At 42.4% G+C, this 18583-nt stretch overlaps 1 protein-coding gene across 2 annotated transcripts in view; it reads right to left on the minus strand.

Moving 5' to 3' along the window:
* The window catches only part of Fdx1 (ferredoxin 1), a 100825-nt gene that overhangs the window by 16904 nt on the left and 65338 nt on the right, over positions 1-18583 (minus strand). Inside the window, exons 1-2 of one of the 2 annotated variants that reach the window (XM_031344170.1) lie at positions 5997-6340; positions 371-495 (exon numbers count right to left, since the gene is read on the minus strand). In XM_031344170.1, coding sequence (XP_031200030.1) covers positions 371-495; positions 5997-6193 — 322 coding nt within the window. In that variant the 5' untranslated portion in view covers positions 6194-6340. Of the gene's footprint in view, positions 1-370; positions 496-5996; positions 6341-18583 lie in introns of those variants that run through there. The other variant, XM_031344171.1, reaches the window with a different exon arrangement.

Consider the following 18583-nt stretch of genomic DNA (forward strand, 5'->3'; position numbering starts at 1 on the left):
TATTTTCACTATTGCTGTAGACGAGCATCTACATAAGACTGTTAAATTGATTGTTGTTTTATATCAACAACTTTTATAACACTTATTTTTTTTTACAATATTTTATAAATTTTAAGAAATACAACAAAAAATATATTATAGGTATTGAAGGGGGGGTCCATGGGAGGAGCGGTGGTACAAAAGGGGAACAAGAATGTGATTCAATTCTATTTAATTAAAATATGTTTTTAAATGTTAAAAAAAAAAAGAGTAACATGTCCTAAATTATACTATTTCCTTAGAACATCATAGTTTAGAATAAAAAATAAAAACACAAATAAAACCTGTAACTTATTCAGAAGGTTACCTGGGAAGTTTCAGGAACACTTACCGAATCCATCGATATCTAGGTTATTTTCAATCACAACATCTAGCAGAGAGTCACCAATTTTTCCCTTGGTTGTTAGTGTCTCACCATCTCGGTTCTTGAAGTGGACTGTTATCTTATCTTCTGAGCTGGGAAAGGAAGCAGAATTTCAGTATTTTTAGTAATTTCAAGCTGTAATTTAAGGGTTAGGGAGATAGTTCAGAGGATAAAAGCTCTTGCCACAAAAGCCTGGCCACCTAAGTTGGATCCCTGGAGGAAAGAACCAACTCCAAGAAGTGGTCATCTGAGCTTTACATATGTGCCATGCGTGCACACATATATATCATCAATACATTCACACAACAGTATTAAATGAAAGAAAAAATTAAATCACTACTTAACCTGCAAGGCCAAATGAATAAACATGCATACATGTAGAAGAAGATGGGATAAACTGAGGGTCTACCCAGCTAGGAGGACAAGCTCTATCGCCTTAAAACAAATGATAACTACCTTCCGGACCCAGTAACCTGGTGGGGATGTAGAGTTAGACTCCCCTAGGTCACGAATATGTGGAAACACTCAGCAATAATTACCACCTAGACATCTGTTGGGTTTGTTAGGATAGCAACAGTGATTAACTCCAGACCCTCATACATGCTGAGCACATACTTGGCCACCATACTAAACCCTCAGTTCAGGAAACCTATTTTGCTTTCACAAACTCTTAGGAAAACAATGTGTCTGTGACCATGGCCCTAAGAGACAAGCTCAAGGTTGTTTGTAGTTGTTTATAAAAACCAAGTCATTCCACTGGCCACACGGTCACCACTGTGCAGGTATCTGCACAGTCAGACTCTGACCCTGAACGGCAGCTGTTTTACTCTGCTGTGAGTTTTTGGGCGTTTCATTTTTAGTCCACATGGTATATTCAAGATTCAACAGAACAGAACCCTCAAAAGATGCACACCCCTGCATGTGATCTTACTGTTTTCTATCACCTAGTTAAGCCTAAATTGCTTTCCTTTTTACCGAACAGCATTAGAATGTGGGAAACGGCCCTTATACTGGCACCTGAAGCTTTCCCCTCCATTATCAACACTTAGAAGATACAGACTAAGAATAAGTAATTGCAACTTTGCCACTACCAATAGATGGTAATACCCACTCCCTACCTCCACACCCCCATTACCCACCCCCCCGTCTCAATAAAGCCAACTTCACTATAATTAAAACCCAGAACTAAGTAATTCCAGGGTTACAAATGTCTTTCAGAAGCACAAATCCAATCATTACCTTTCACAAATAAGTCAGATAAACACTCCTCCTACCCCCAACTGGAATATGCTGTGTTAGTATGGTCCTAGATAAAAGAATCTTGCTGATTAGAAAGGCCCAATAGAAATGTATCTTAAAATATCAGTGAAAATTTTCATCACTCTCTACAATGCATGAATTCCAATATTTTTAAAACTAAAATGATATAAAAGATTGTTTATGTGTATACCTGCAAAAAAGCGTCTATGCCACAAACTTCTTTTAATTGGTGGTGGGAGAGGCCTTTAAAAACTTGCCTAGCACCACTAGCATGTGTCAGGATTCCCAGAACTATCAAACAACAGGAAAAGCATTTTCTTGCATGGCTCCAGAGACAGAGCCAGGGAAATGCTCTTCTTTGCCTTAGTCAAGCCCCAGGCTCTGTAAATCAAGTGTCCTCACACTTGAGGATTTGTGACGGTAAACTATCCAACAGCTATTTTCTTTTTTCAAGGTAAAACTAAGAATGACTGTAGCCCTCAAAACTAAAAGATTCTGTAAAATCACAAATTAAAGATGGATTTAAGAGGCAAGGATTTAAGCCAGTTGGACTATGTGGGGTGTGTGCGCGTGCGCAAGCATACTTGTTTGGCTTTTAAAACTTGAAAAACCAGATGGGACTGTCCCAACCCATATGGCAATATGAATTGGAAAGCTAAGACATGGACAAATGCCTGGAAACTAAGCTACAGTAAATAGGATGTTTATGGAATTACTCAAAGCCAGGGGCTTAAGAATTGCTGTTCTAGAACACACAAGAGCTAAACTCACAGCAAAAGAATTTCAAATCACTTTATCATCAGCCTCTTGTCAAGACACTTATCTTACAGTTTGACAATGTACAAAATAGCTAAACCATGGTAGAGTTCAAATATGGATTTTTTTATTTAAAGCCCAAGTTGTTCTTGCTGCTAAGAACCTGGACTGCTACTTGTTGGGGATATGTATTCAAATGTTGAATCCTGGCCCCCAAGATCTGGTTGCAGGCTAATGAGCACGTTCTCATGTAGACCAAAAGATAAACTTTGTTTGCTAATCTTCTCTGCCTTGTTAAAAAAAAAAGTATTTTGCTACAGAGTAGTGACTCTATTGATTAAAGCACTAAAGTATTTTGTTTGTTTGTTTTACAGATTCCTACTTATCTCACCATCTCCCAAATGCTGGAATTACAAGTACATGTCACCATACCCAACCAATTTATGCGGTGTCAGAGATCAAACAGGGCTTCACACAAACGACACAGGCAGGACACTGAGCTACATCCTTAGGATAAACTGCTTTTAATTTAACAAACTGAGAGAAACAGTTAAAACAGAGGAAGTTTATAGATATACGTTATTCCTTAAAACACTATACACATGTATTTGATTAGAGTCCACATATTGATTTCTGTCCACTCTCAATGACTGATTGGTCAATTGTACAGACCTTTCCACCCCACCCTAGCCTCTGCCACATACACACAGCCCTTTCTAAGAACTAGGTAAAATTTCAAATGTAATTCTTCTTAACCTTACTCAACAACTTAACAGTCACTTGTTCTGCTCAACTCCAGCAGACACATTAACAATGCCTTAGTCCTATAGGTCACCCCAGGCTTAATGGAGAGAAGCAGTGTTTCTCACCTTTCTTAATGCAGTTTCATGTGTTGTGGTGACCCTCCCAAACATAAAATTATTTTTACTGCTATTTCATAACTGTAATTTTTCTACTGTTATGAACTGTAAATATCTGTTTTCTGATGGTCTTAGGCCACCTCTGTGAAAGGCTTATTTTACCCGACAAGGGGTCTCAACGCTCAGGATGAGAACTGCTGCAGTAAGGTATAGCAGCTGCTATCCTTTCACTACATAGCCTGGGACACTAGCCTGGGACTAGGGGCAGCCTGTGGCTCCCTCCTTCCCTCACCACCTTTGCTCTCTGAAATGACTCATGAGTAGGAACTACAGAGCTGCCAGCTGGAGCACTGGAGTACCTCACATGCCTGACATGCAAGAGGGCCCTGGTTCTACCCACTGCAATACAAGAAGAAAGACTGGCACCTGCTGTGCTGTACAAAACCTACTAGGCCTGGCTTTGCCAGCTACTTCATATGAAAACTTTATGCCCATTCACTTACCTATATACTTCTCAGGATTGTCTTAAAAGTACAGTGAAAGCCCTTTGTAATCAAATTGCTACAAAATCAGGTATTGTTATCAGGGTATTTGGGAACAAAAGCTTTTCAATACTCACTTATTGAGAACTTATATAAACGTGGAACTTAAAACTCAAGCTGGGCAGTGATGGCGCATGCCTTTAATCCCAGCACTTGGGAGGCAGAGGCAAGTGGATTTCTGAGTTCGAGGCCAGCCTGGTCTACACAGTGAGTTCCAGGACAGCCAGGGCTATACAGAGAAACCCTGTCTCGAAAAAACAAACAAACAAACAAAACAAAACAAAACAAAAAAAACCAACTCAGCTCCTGGGGCTGGAGAGATGGCTCAGCAGTTAAGAGCACTGACTGCTCTTCTGAAGGTCCTGAGTTCAAATCCCAGCAACCACATGGTAGCTCACAACCATCCATAATAAGATCTGATTCTGGGGGGTCTGAAGACAACTATGGTATGCTTACATATAATAAATAAATAAATCTTAAAAAAAAAAAAAAAGAAAAGAAAAAGGAAAAAACCTCAGCTCCTAGAACTGCGTCCAAACACAACTATGTACTTGACAGGAACTTTCTGCACTGGAGAAAGCCAAGCACAGTAGGCACTCACCATGTACTAAGTACTTGAAATATGGCTAGCATGACTGCAAGGCAGAAACTTAAATACTTTTTAGCTTCACTTGTCTTAATGTTCAATAACCACATATGACTGGGAGCTGCTGTGTTAACAGAAAAGGTCTGGATAATAAGAGCTGGAAAACTTACTTAAAGCTCTGTGCCAAGAAGCGAAGCATCCGAAACCTAATGACAAAACCCTAGGAACCGATCTGCAAAGGCATGTGTGTTCCCAAATAGTAGTCACACTGACTATGTCCAATATATGTCACAGCTCAAATCCAGAAAGCATCTGCCATAGAAATTAAGGCATCCATAGGTGAATAGTTGGAGAGGCCAGGAGAACTAGGACTGAATGGTCCTCACAATTTCCCTCTCACCTCATGCAAAATATCTGTACCTATGTACAAACATGTACACACATTCTCATTTTCTACTATACGCTGGAGTCAAACAGAAGTTTTCTGAAGAAGCAGTATATGTGTTGAATATTCTGCAGACTGATATGCCAGACACAAACACTTGTGGTTGTGAAGAATTGATTGCTACAGATCTAGAAAGACAGCCAAAGTTACCTTGGGTTAAGGCGTTTAATCACCAGACACTATTGCTGAGCTTCATGTTTACCAAGTAAAGAAGTTTGGAATGTGTTATTCTAACACTGTCAGCTTCCAATCCAAACGCTATATATGTAAGTTAGCTTTAAAACCCTGTGATCCACTTGGTGTCCCAGCAATATATTTACCAAGTACATTGTCTTGTGACTTTCTTTGGGGCTGTAACTACAAAAGTTGAGCTAAGTTCTTCCATAGAGTAACATACAATCCAGGGAAACCTTAATCTGTGTTTCCAGACCAAAACCACTCTTGTTTCACTTTGAAGAAACTCTCATCTTCCCTTTGAAGCAACAAGTGTGTTTTGCACTAACATTGACATTATATGATTCTCACCTTGTCCCTACACTCAGAAACCTGTAAGTAAATTTTATCTTTAGTAAACCTAAGGGGACCGTGCCTTTGAGAGCAAATATACCCAATATCAATCTTCCAACATATGGTGGTAGTGGTGGTGATCTCTCATCTCTCTCTCTCTCTCTCTCTCTCAACATTTACCACAGAATTCTCTACACTATGACCCCCAGAACTGTTGCTAAGAGGCAGCTGCCTACTAAGCGCTCACTTTCAATCAGGTGCAGGACCAACTTTACCTTCACGGAATCATCCCTTAAATCATCCTCTAAGGGCTACACTGTTATCCTTGGTCAACAGGGAGTAAAGTTAAGCCAGTGCTTGGTGTAACCCTTCCTACCTGACGTCAGCACAAAGGGCCAACACAAAGCAATCACAACCGGGAGGTCGACAAGGACCACCCGCCGAGGAAGCCCCAAAGCCAGCGCCTATACCGCCAAAGCCAGCGCCCTACACCGCCCAAGCCAGGCCCTGAAGGCTAGCGTCACGGGAAGAGCTCTCCGGCTCGCGGCCAGCAACCCGGAGACGAGGCGGAAGGGAGCCGCGGGCGGAAACGCAGGCCCCGGGACGCCGGGACCCACCATCCACCGCCGCGCCTCACCTGTTCTGCGCGCGCGCAGACACGCTCAGCGGCCGGCCAGGCGCGGCCTCTGCACGCATGCAGTGGGTCGGGGTCCACCGCGGGACGACAGTGCCCGCTCGGGTCCCGCAGACCAGCAGCCGACAGCGGTCCAGGCCTCGGAAAGGGACGGAGGCGCAGGCGGCGCGCAGGAGTCGGGCGCCCGGAGTGGCCGCCATAACCCTGTCGGAAGGTTCCGGGTCCCGCGGGGTCCTGCTTTAGAGCTGAGGGTTCTGAGGGTCCTGCGGGTCCCGCGTGTCCCGCTACGAGAGGGTTACACCCCCGCGAGCGCCCTTCGTGTCCTATAACCCCCGGCTGCGCCCCGCCCCGCCGCTGCCACGCCTCCGCGGGGCGGGGCCAAGCACTGTTCCAGGGATCTGGTTAAGAGTTCACCTTGAACTTTTCTGCAGTCAGCTCTGTGCTCTGGAGCAGTTACTCATCAAGGACTGACCAAAAACCCACCAGGTTAACTTTTGCCTTTTGCCATAGACCCTCAAAACAAAGCAAATGATCACAGTTTCCAACACTTTAGAGTACAAGTTACAGCAAAAGGGACCTAAGTTTTTCCTACACAGGACAGCAGAGAGTTAATACAAAGTTTTAAAATGCCAATAGGCATTTTTATGAAGAGAGGCATGCATAGGTAAAAGCATAAACCATCTCATAATCAATAATTCGTTATTTAGGGTTGCTGAAGAAAGCAGGTAATAACGGTCAGCCTGAACTGACAAACTGAATAAATAAAACCCTGAAAGCTTAACAGGAAACTTTTCTTAAATGAGTAACTATTTCAACAGACTTCCAAACTAGAAAACAAACTTTTAAACCGTACATTGTCATTGCTGGTAAGTTTTTGAAAGAATTTTTGAGGTCAGATATGCAACCTCCAAACCCAAGTCCCATGTTGATCAGAGACCTTGGATAAATTACTCTTGGAGGATAAGAGTTTCCATGACTCATGGATAAGCTCACACTCAGGGCCACTGTGGAGGTTAGGTGAATTAGTGCAATGAACTGCGTCATAAACCATGAGCAATACATATATCATCTTGAGCATTCCTGATAAGGTGCCGAAGACAGTAAAAGATTCCTTAAATATTCAAACTGAGGTTGGAGACATAGCTAGGAGGTAAAGAATACGTGTTGACCTTGCAGAGAACCTGGGTTCAATTCTCAGAAACCATAGAGCAGCTCACAACTCTCTGTAACTCCAGTTCCAGGGGATCTAAAACTTTCTCCTGGCCTCCTCTGACAGCAGGCACACACATGGTGCACATAAATGTGTTCAGGCAAACACACACATTTGGGAGGAGAAAGGAGATTCCTCAAGAGGCTGCAGGCATGGCTCACCAGCTAGAGCACTCTTGCACTTACAGAGAATTTCATTTTGTTTCCCAGCACCCACTGTAGTTGGCTCCCAACTGTAAGTCAAAGTTCCACAGTAATCCTCTGCCCCCAGGCTTCCACAGGCACCCACTAACATGTGGCATACACGTACCTACACATACATATTTTTAAATAAAAATATTTAAAAAGTAATACTTAAGGGATGCAAAACTGGCCAGATGTTAATGATACTTGCTGCTTGTCCAAAGGACCAGAATTCAGTTTTCAGCAGCCATAGTCAGGTAGCTCATACATGCCTGGAACTTCCTCATTCTGATCCCATGAATACACATGCACACCTAAAGAAAGTAAATATTTTTTTAAAAATGAATATTAAAAAATATTGTATATATGTATAAAGTCTTTCTAGGGGACATATAGATATGGAACCTGCAGGGTGTGGACATAATTACCTTAGTCTTTAGGCTAAAATAAAATTTAAAACTCAGGTTAGAAAGGGGCCAAGAAATCCTGAAGAGAAGGTTTTTGTTGTTTTTCAGTCGTAAACCCAAAACGTAAAACTTCATCAGACAATTCAACCATATGAGAACTGGGCAATGTATGCATCCCTTCTCAGTCCTCCTGTAGAAGAACAAGCTTTGCTTGAGGAATAGTATTCTGCTTTGTAGGGTATATACAAGGTAGTTGTGCAGTTTTATCTTAATAGTCCAATATATCAATTAGGCATTGAGAATAAGGTGATGTTCCCAGGTAACCCACCATCAGCACTAGAATTCATGAAGCATCTTCATAGAGATCAAGGATGGGAACTGTTCTCCAGACTTTGAGAGGTGGGTGAGGTCATGCTAAGGACTGGAGATACGGACATTGAGCAGAATTCCAGAAGTGGAAAACATGCTGGCTGTGAGCACAGATAAAGCAACATGGGATCATTGCAGACTAGCTTTTGCCCATGTGCTGCTTTGTCTATAAAGTGCCACCCCTCCATTTTTTACTTATGTCAAATCCACTAGTATCTTAATAATCTTGCTATTATACCAAAACAACACCAATTGAGTAAATTGGTTTTATGTATTAAGAAAAAATCATAAAAATCAAAAATTTAGAGTTTGGAGAGATAACAGATAGCTAAGAATGCATGCTACTCCTACAGTGGACCTGAATTTGGTTCCTAGCATCCATGTTGGATAGCTAACAACAGCCTCTAATATTAGTTCTAAGGGATCAAATGCCCTCTTCAGGCCTCACACATTTGGAGACTGGGTAGTCCAAATTCAAGATGCCAGCTGGTTTGGTGTGCAGTGAGAGCCTAGTCTCTGCTTCTGAGATGATATTTTGTAACTATGTCCTCCCTGAGAGAAAGGGTTAAAGCCAAAAGGTCTACCTAGTTCTATTAGCCTTTTTACAGTACACTGTAGCAGTCTTCAGACACACCAGAAGAGGCCATCAGGTCCCATTACAGATGGCTGTGAGACACCATGTGGTTTCTGGGAACTGAACTCAGGACCTCTGGAAGAGCAGGCAGTGCTCTTACCAGCGGAGCCATCTCTCCAGCCCCTATTAGCCTTTTTATAGAGTTGTCAATCCCCTCAGCGAGGGCAAAGCCTTCCTGTCTTTCTGACAGTTCCATCCGACCCTTTAGCCAGTCTTCTGTCACAATTAAACTTGGAAGGAACACATTCAAACCACAGCACTCTACCCAATCTTTCCCATCACGTCACTCCCATTCCTCCGAATGGATCACATCCTTTTGCACTCAATATCTACAATACCTTCTTTATTGTCATAGAATATAGCATATCCCATGTTTCAAATGGGATGATGCTAATAAAATGTGTGGTATAAAGTATACCAAGTTGTAATAGTTCTGTTCCTGAGCTCTGGGGATCCATGGCACTTTTAGTTCTGATAGAAATAATGTGTGCTGCCTCTGTAGACGGGATACTCCCAACTTCGTCTTCTCATTTGTCTTCATGCCTCTAACACTTGGCACAGTGTCCTGGACATAGAATACATTTGACAATGCCTTTGTTAGGAATTGTGCTAGGAATCTCCATAGTGTTTAGCTCACTTGTGAGCAACTCTGTATGCTGGAAACATGCTAGTTACCAAAACATAAGAAAAAGAAACTCCCTGTTCTCTTATTTTCTAGATGAAAACCCTAAGACCCACTGTAATAGCAGATATCCTTGGTCCCAAGCCTAGAGCATAAGTAAAAGAAGTATAGTTTTTAACTTTATGCTCAATAGTAAACACTTAAAATTCTACATGAACCATGACATTTAGGAATAAGGTAGGGATCCAAAGAAATAAGTAATGGGAGCCCAAGAAAGAATTTGAGAATCTCACTCAGTAGAGGGAATAAAATAGTCATCGGAAGTGGAGAGAGGGAACAGGGTGAAAGATGGGGATCGGCTAGGGGGAGGGGCTGATGAGGCTGGGAAAGAGAACAGAATTGGGGGGGGGGCATCTCTAGGACTACCTAGAGTCCTGGGGCAGTGGCAGCTCCCAGGAGTCTACAGGGGGTGATCCTAGCTGAGACTCCTAGCAGCTGGGGATAACAGAGATTGAAGTGACCACTTCCAGTAGCCAGGCAGGACTCCCAGTGGAGGGATAAGGAGAGAGCTTCCCACCTACAAAGCATTTGGTCCAAAATTTGTCCTGCCTACAAGATGCACAGGGATAAAGATGAAGCAGATTGAAGAAACACCCAACCAATGACTGGCCCAACTTGAGACCTATCCTATGTGAGAAAGCTAACCCTTGACACTGTTAATGATACTGTTATGATTGCAAACAGGAACCTAACATAACTGTCTCCTGAAAGGCTTCATTCAGAAGCTGATAGAAACAGATGCAGAGACCCTCAACCAAACATCAGGCACAGCTCAGGGAGTCTTGTAGAAGAGTGGAGGATAGGACTGAGTGAGCTGGAGGGGTCAAGGACACCACAAGAAGATCTACAGAGTCAACTAACTTGGGGCCTATGGGCTCACAGAGGACGAACCACCAACCAAAGAGCATGCATAGGCTGGACCTAGGCCCCTAGCAGATGTGTAGATTGGTCTTCCTATGGGTTCCCTAACAACTGGAGCTGGGGCTGTCTCTGATTCTGCTATTCCCCTAGCTGGGTTACCTGGTTGGGCCTCAGTGGGAGATGTGCCCGGTCCTGCTGTGACTTGACGTCCCATAGATAGTGTGGTGTGCTGGTTTGTATATGCTTGGCCCAGGGAGTAGCACTATTTGGAGGTGTGGCTTTGTTGGAGTGGGCGTGACCTTGTTGGAGTCATGTGCTGTTTGGAAGAATGTGGATTTTAGGATGTTGGATTTGGAAAGAAGGAATGCTTTAAGTGGGGCTTAATGGGCTATCCTAGTAGGAATATGGAAGACTTTGTTGCTGAGAGTGATTTGAATTATGTAGACCTCTCCAAGAGTTTTCAGTGGAGAAGAATCTCAGTATGTGGTGTAGAGACTGTTTTTGTGGTATTTTGGTGAGGAATGTGGCCGCTTTTTGCCCTTATGTGAAGAGTCTACTCAAGGCTAAGGTAAAGAAATTTAGCCAGGCAGTGGTGGCGCACACCTTTAATCCCAGCACTTGGGAGGCAGAGGCAGGCAGATTTCTAGGTTCAAGGCCAGCCTGGTCTACAGAGTGAGTTCCAGGACAGCCAGGGCTATCAGAGACACCCTGTCTCAAAAAAACAAACAAAAAAATTATATTAATTGCATTGACAAAGACAGTCTCAAAAAAGCCCAGCAGAGATTTTGTTCTCTGGTTAAGTGTTATGAAGAGTGTTTTGAACAAGTGTAGCAAGCTTAGAAAGGAAAAATATAAAATATATGGTTCAAGTGTTAAAGGGGCACCAGCAAATAAAATGGAGCTGAATCCTGTGTTTAAGGATATTAAATTGAATTAAGGTAGTGGTGACCTAGAGCAAGACCCCACCCAGCTAAGTTTAGGTCCAGGCATGGTAGTACAAGCCTTTAATCCCTGGAGGCAAAGGCAAGTAGATCTCTGAGTTCAAGGCCAGCCCAGGATAGAGCAGATTCTTGGTGAAGAAAAGCTTAAGTCCAGGCATGGTGGTACACACTTTTAACCCCAGCATTCAGGAGGCATAGTTCATTCAGATCTCTGAATTCGAGATCAATCTACAGAGCAAGTTTCAGGACAACCAAACTTGGGCAGTGGAGGAGTTGGAAAACAGAAACCTGGTGATGATGTAACAGAACAGGGGAGCCATGTTCCAGCCCCAGCAAGCAGTAGAACTTGGCAGCTTCAGCCTATGGCTCTGGCTTTAGAGTCAAGGATAAAAGCAACTACTGGGACAATTAGTGCTGGTTAGCTGGAGCTAAGAAGTTAGCAGTGATTAAGAAGAGACCAGCATCACTGTGGTGAAGTCTGCTGGGAAGTGGTTTCTGAGAGTACAACAAATCGTGTTTCAGAGATAGCCAAGGCTGTACCTCATGCTGCATCAGGACTTGGTAATGTGTAAGAGTCACCCAGGTGGTACTGGTTTTGAAGGCATGAAGGGGTCATGAAGAACAGCTGTGGCTTGGCATTGTGAGAGGCCAGGGAAGGCCATTGGTGAAGGTGCAACCTCAGTTGCAGTTGATGGGCCAGGACTAAAAGGGTCACGCAAAGAAACTGAGGCTTGGCACCATAAAGAGAGCCTGTGAGAGGCTATTCATGAAGCCTAGTTGCAGTGGAAGACCCCAGGGTATTGTAGATGTCAGGATGATCACCAAGAACAGTAGCAGCAGTGGAGTTGAGTCAACCAAAGCCACAGAAGGCAGAGCTGGAGATGTGACCCAAGACCTTTGGAGGAACCCAGAAGATGATGTGTGGATCCCAGACATTGAAATAAGAAGCTGTAACATTGAAGCTGTCTTAGAGACCCCAAGATGTAAGAGATGCCAGAGCCATGGGATATCTGCTGAGGAATGCTGCTAACAGGGAGTGGAACCAGACCAGGAGAAAGAACTTTGTTGCAGTCAACAAAGACAAAAAGGAGTGGAGATCTGAAGACCGTTTTGACATCAGCCATGGAGATGCAGAGTTTAGAGTCTGCCCAGCTGGTTTCCTGTCTTGCTTTAGGGATTACAGTTAAGTGATTGGATGAATCTCAGAAGGGACTTTAAACTTTGGACTTTTAACATTTTGAGTCTGTTATAGACTCTGAGGACTTTGGAAGTTGGACTAAATGTATTTTTTTATTATGCTATGGCTATGTCCCTATGAACTCCTGTGTTTAAATAAGCCTATGGGGGCCAGGGAGTGGCACTATTTGGAGGTATGGCCTTGTTGGAGTAGGTGTGGCCTTATTGGAGTAGGTGTGTCACTGTGGGTATGGGCTTTAAGAACCTCATCCTAGCTTCCTGGAAGTCAGTCTTCTCCTGGAAGTTTTCAGGTGGGAGATGTAGAACTCTCAGCTCTGCATGAACTATGCCTTTCTGGACAACACCACGCTCCCACCTTGATGATAATGGACTGAACTTCTGAATCTGTAAGCCAGTCCCAATTAAATGTTGTCCTTATAAGAGTTGCCTTGGTGTCCCTTCCAGCAGTGAAACCCTAAAACTAAGACAGGTGGTAACTGGGGGAAGGATCCCCTTCTTTACAGGGGAGGGGTAATGTGGGGAGGAATTTGTAAGGGTTGGACTGGGAGGAGAAGAGGAAAGGGGGATGTGATTAGGATATAAAATGAATACATACATACATACCTACATACATACATACATACATATATATATACATACATTTAAAAAAGGAATATGGTCAGAAAGCATTACCTAAGCACAAAAGGATTTGACTCTGTGTGTGTGTGTGTGTGTGTGTGTGTGTGTGTGTGTGTGTTAGAAGTCAAACTGCATTCTGTGCATGCTAGGCAAGTGCTCTGTTGCTAAATAAATTTCATTATGAAAACTACCCCCCCACACCAAGACAATTTAAAACTCAAATAGCTGATAATATTGATGAGTGAATCTCATACATTAAAGATGCAACTTGTGGGATGACAAGATGGCTCAGTGGTTTACAGCACTGACTGCTCTTCCAGATATCTTGGGTACAATTCCCAGGAACCACAGGGTGGCTCCTGGAACCATCTGTAATGGGGTCGAATGCCCTCTTCTGGTGTGTCTGAAGATAGCTACAGTGTATTCATATACATAAAATAAATTTGTTTTGGGGCTGGTGAGATGGCTCAGCAGGGAAGAGCACCGACTGCTCTTCAGAAGGTCATGAGTTCAGATCCCAGCAACCACATGGTGGCTCACAACCACTCGTAATGAGATCTGATGCCCTCTTCTGGTGCATCTGAAGACAGCTACAGTGTACTTACATATAATAAATAAATAAATCTTAACAAAAAAAAAATAAATTTGTTTTAAAAATTAAAAAAAAATGCAACTTGCACTTGAATAAATGCCTTAATGTTAATGATACCCCTACCCACAATCCTGTCTTGCATCCCATAATTATTCATCCCCGATCTTTCTTTTTTCTTTGATTTTGATACTATAATTACCTTATTTCTCCCTTTCCTTTCCTCCCTCCAAACCATCCCATATGCCCCTTCTTGCTCTTTCAAATTCATGGCCTCTTCTTTTAATGTTGTCATATGCATACATGTATATGTTTATACATATATAGTCCTAAATATAAACCTGCTTAGTATGAATACACACACACACCGCCAGGACTGACCATTTGGTATTAGATAAGCAGTTGGTATGCTCTTCCCTGAAAAAGTCTAATTCCCTCATTCTCAGAATTCCTTAGTTGACTGTAGCTTTTGTGTAGGGATGGAGGCTCGTGGGCTTTCTCCCATCCATGGTGCTATGTCTATTGTTGCTGTCTTTGTTCAGCTCATGTTAGGCAGTCATATTGGTGAGACTTTGTAGGTGTAACTTCTAACATTAGTAGGAGACACATTCTCACAGCAAACTCCCTGTGCCTTTGGCTCTTAGAATCTTCCCACCCTATCTTTTACAATGTTCTCTAAGCCTTAGATGTGGAAGGGTTTTGTAGACATCTCTCTCAGGACTGGGCTCCACAACTCTTCATGTTGATTGGTTGTGGTTTTATACAACAGTCTCCATTTGTTGCAAAGAGAAATTCCCTTGATGAGGAGTGAGGATTACCTTTATCTGTGAGTAAAATGTCAAATATTTAGAATATGATTAGGGTTATGCTGGTTATTATAACAGTCATAGTACTTTCTCCTCCAAGACCCATGACTTCACTTGCTCTGGGTTAGGTTTTAGTACCGTGCATAGTCTCTCCTATTGAGTGGATCTTAAGTCCAATTAGAGAGCTACCCAAGGTATTCAGACCACTATTACACACTTAGGATTATGGCGTCATGCTGGTTGCTGTTGTGGTTCATAGGCATCATATTAGACAGAACTGTTGGTTGCTTTCCCTCTTTGGAAGCTTGCATGGCACCTTCTAGTACCATGAAAGCTCTTAGGGGCAACCAAAGACAATACCAATAGGGTATGTGCTTGGGAGTCTCTTGGACAGCCCTAAGAGGAGGGAACATTGTCAGCACAGATGAAAAAAGAATTTGTTTAAAGCTGGGCAGTGGTGGCTCACGCCTTTAATCCCAGCACTTGGGAAGCAGAGGCAGGAGGATTTTTGAGTTTGAGGACAGCCTGGTCTACAGAGTGAGCTCCAGGACAGCCTGGGCAATACAGAGAAACCTTGTCTCGAAAAACCAAAATATATATATATATATATATTGTTTAAACTATGTATAAACCTATACACAGAATTACATGTATTATAATATGTGTAAGCTTTGATTTTTTTTTTCGGACCCTACTTTTAATATGTGCTCTTAGATGCTTTAACCTCCCTTCTAGCCCACCATTCACTAGATGTAGTAGAAAAGAAAGTTATTAGGATAGGGGGGAAGTGAACCTGTTTAAAAATTGTTCTTTGGAGCAAATCCCATCTGCACCATCAGGAAATCATCAGTTCAGTTCATAGGATTCAGCAGCAGCAGCTCAATCCACTTTCAAATACTTCAGGAATATACCAGCAGTGCAATTCAGTAGTGTTGGGATAGCAAACATGAATCAGCAGTGGTGGCACAACCTAGCAGAGACAGCTAAGCCTCAGCTGAATGGGCACGAGTCAGCAGGAATGATTAAGACCAGCAGGGATGCCAGAAGTTCTCTGCTGTGCCTCTCTCAACGAATCTAAGATGAAGACTCAAGACCAAGAAGCATAGCAAAGCTAGCTATGCAAGTCCCAATCTGTCACTGTTGAGTCCTATTTATACTCCCTTCGAACATCTAATGTCCTCCACGGGTCTTGCCTCACTACGAGTTTTGCCTCACCACCCGCAAGTATTTTGTTTCTCTCATGACAAATGGAACTCAGCTACACTATGTAAGGTGAACCAATACATCCATGTCATTAGTGAAGAATCCTTTATCATGTATCCTTTCAGGGGTCTGCTTTAGCAAAACATCCTTTCACCTGTGTCTGCTTCAGGAAAACACTCCTTCATGTGTTTGTCCCAATAAAATACCATTTGACACAACTTTCCAAAGAAACCCTAAGTTTCCACTTCAACCAAGTATTCAAATATGAATACTCAAAAATGCCTATGTAGGGCATTCCTATTCAAACCACCAGAGGAATGCTGTTTGCTCCAGACCGAAACCCTCAGGCCTTGGATTGTCTCTCTCTGACCCTAAATCACAAGACAATGGCTTTCCACTCCTACGCTTTGCTTCTAGTGATCTAGCAGAATTTTCCAGGTCTGTGCAATTGCACAGAGGCAGACATCTACAAATGTTAGGTAATCTGGAACGTAAACAAAACAAAATTGAACAGAAACAGAGCCAGGGGCAGAAGCTACAGGATAGTCATGTTCTGCTGCCTTAACTCGGGGTCTTAACTAGGGCTACTCTTGCTGTGATGAAGCATCATGGCCAAAGTAACTCGGGGAGGAAAGGACTTATTTCACTCACACTTGCACATTGTAGTCATCGTGAAGGAAGTCAGGACAGGAACTCCAGCAGGGCTGGAACTTTGTGATACTTATTGACCTGCTCCTCTTGGCTTGTTCAACCTGTGTTCTTATAGACCACAGGACTGACCACCAGCCTAGGAATGGCACTATCCACTATGGATCTGGGCCCTTCCATGTCAATCACTAATTAAGAAAATGACCTACAGAGCTGCCTGCTACCTAATGTTATGGAAGCATCTTCTCAATTGAGGTTCCTTTTTCTGTAATAGCGTTAGCTTGTGTCAAATTGACATGAAACTATCTGGAACACATGGTGACTACAGCTGAGTATCTATGGAGTGGTTTGCTTAGCTTCCAGTTTGAGAGACCACAAGTTGAAGATCAGTTGATACAATCCATTTCAGCTCTGATAAGGGCTCTACGGTAGATGGTGTCAACAAGGCAGAGCAGAAGAAGTCACATGGTAAGGTGAGAAGTGGGATGGGGGAGTTGAGGGGCCAGTCCTTCTCCTTTCATAACTACTCACCATTGGAATTAACACAGTCTGAGAGACTAGGATTGGTCCCTACGACCTAGTCATCTTAAGAGGTTCTGCCATCTCCAACAGGACCACACTGATGACCTTAGGAAGCATAGTCCAACCCGTATCTAAACCTGAGCAGTAATCTTGAGAATACCACCAAAGACACTTACTGAGAAACAGTCTATACAATACATGACCAGAAGGTTTTAAAAACAAATGGAAGAGATGTCAAAACCAAGAGGCACCTTAGTGACAAGTGATGACTAACTGTAATGTGGCGTCCCAAGACAAGGAGAACAGTAAGTAAAAACTAATGGAATCAAGGTATAACATTGACTCCAATAATAAATAGAAAGACAAATTCATGGAAAGAAGAAAAAAAGAAGAGAAAAAGCCAAGAACATTTAAGTGTGTGTGGTCAAGTGACTTGATAAAACAATCCAAACTTTCTTTAATGACAAATTAATATCTTTCCTTCAAATGAAGCTAGAATAACTACCTATCCTTTCAGGGTGGGGAATAGTAAGTATAGTAAAGTATACTTACATCATATACTATAATGGTCAAAAATATCATATACCTAATAGAAAAGCTAAAATATAAAAGTCATGATAAAACATATAAAAAAAAACCCTTATCGTTACTGGGAAACAAAAAGATTTCCTACATAGAACATAAGATCACAAAGTATGAAAGAATAATTGTTAAATAAACTCTTATCAGGAGTTTATCTAAAAATAGAGGGGCTAAAGAGCCAGATCAGCAGTTGGAGTACTTGCTGCTCAATTATGGAGATGGGAGTTTGGACACTGGCACCCACATAACAAGTCTGTACACACCTGCACAGGCGCACTACAGCTGCTTCCAACTCTTTGGTTTGGTTTCCAGTCATGTGGCTTAGCAGACTCTGTTAGGTGTGTGCTGACTGCCAGAGGCACATCCCTACAAAAAACAGTGGTAGGTATGTTCTCTCTCTCTCTCTCTCTCTCTCTCTCTCTCTCTCTCTCTCTCTCTCTCTCTCTCTCTCTCTTTCTCTCTCTCTCTCTCCCTCTCTCTCTTTCTGTATGTGTGTGTATGTGTGTGTGAAAATAAGGCTGTAGAGTGAATAACTATGCTCACAAAAAGTTGGAAAAAACTAAAAACATCTTATTTTTTGAGTACTAAATAGTTCATTAGTAAATTCAAATTTTCAACTAGAGTAATGAAATCATTTGGAAAGGTGATAGTGATCAAATCAAAAGAACAAATAAGTGCCAGTAATCAGAAAAAGCTGTGGTCATTTGGGATGTCATACAGAAACAAATGATCCAAGCTTAGCCATAAAGATTTATTTTGGAATAGCCATTGTAGAATCAGTACTTGGAACCTAGCATGACTTGTCCACACACAACTATGAGGACTAGTAGACTAATAGGAAGGATGTTGTTACAATGTCATCTTTTCAGGTTCTATAAAAATGCCAGATAAGATTTGTTTTGCAAAGATGGCCTCTAAACTTTTAAACTATGGGGTCCACTGGTGCTCTACAACACCTTGCACTCCCAACCATGTATTCCAGAGCAGAGCAGGCCATATACTACCATCTCAAATATTATAGCCAACAGCAGAAAGGCTTTCTGGAGTACCACGTGGCATAGTTTCTCACTAACTGCCACCACTGGCCATAGGTCTGTTTTGCAAGGCACTTGATATCTGTACAGTTACAGACTATTTAT

This window comes from Mastomys coucha, unplaced genomic scaffold, assembly GCF_008632895.1.
Source record: "Mastomys coucha isolate ucsf_1 unplaced genomic scaffold, UCSF_Mcou_1 pScaffold23, whole genome shotgun sequence".
Lineage (NCBI taxonomy): Eukaryota > Metazoa > Chordata > Mammalia > Rodentia > Muridae > Mastomys > Mastomys coucha.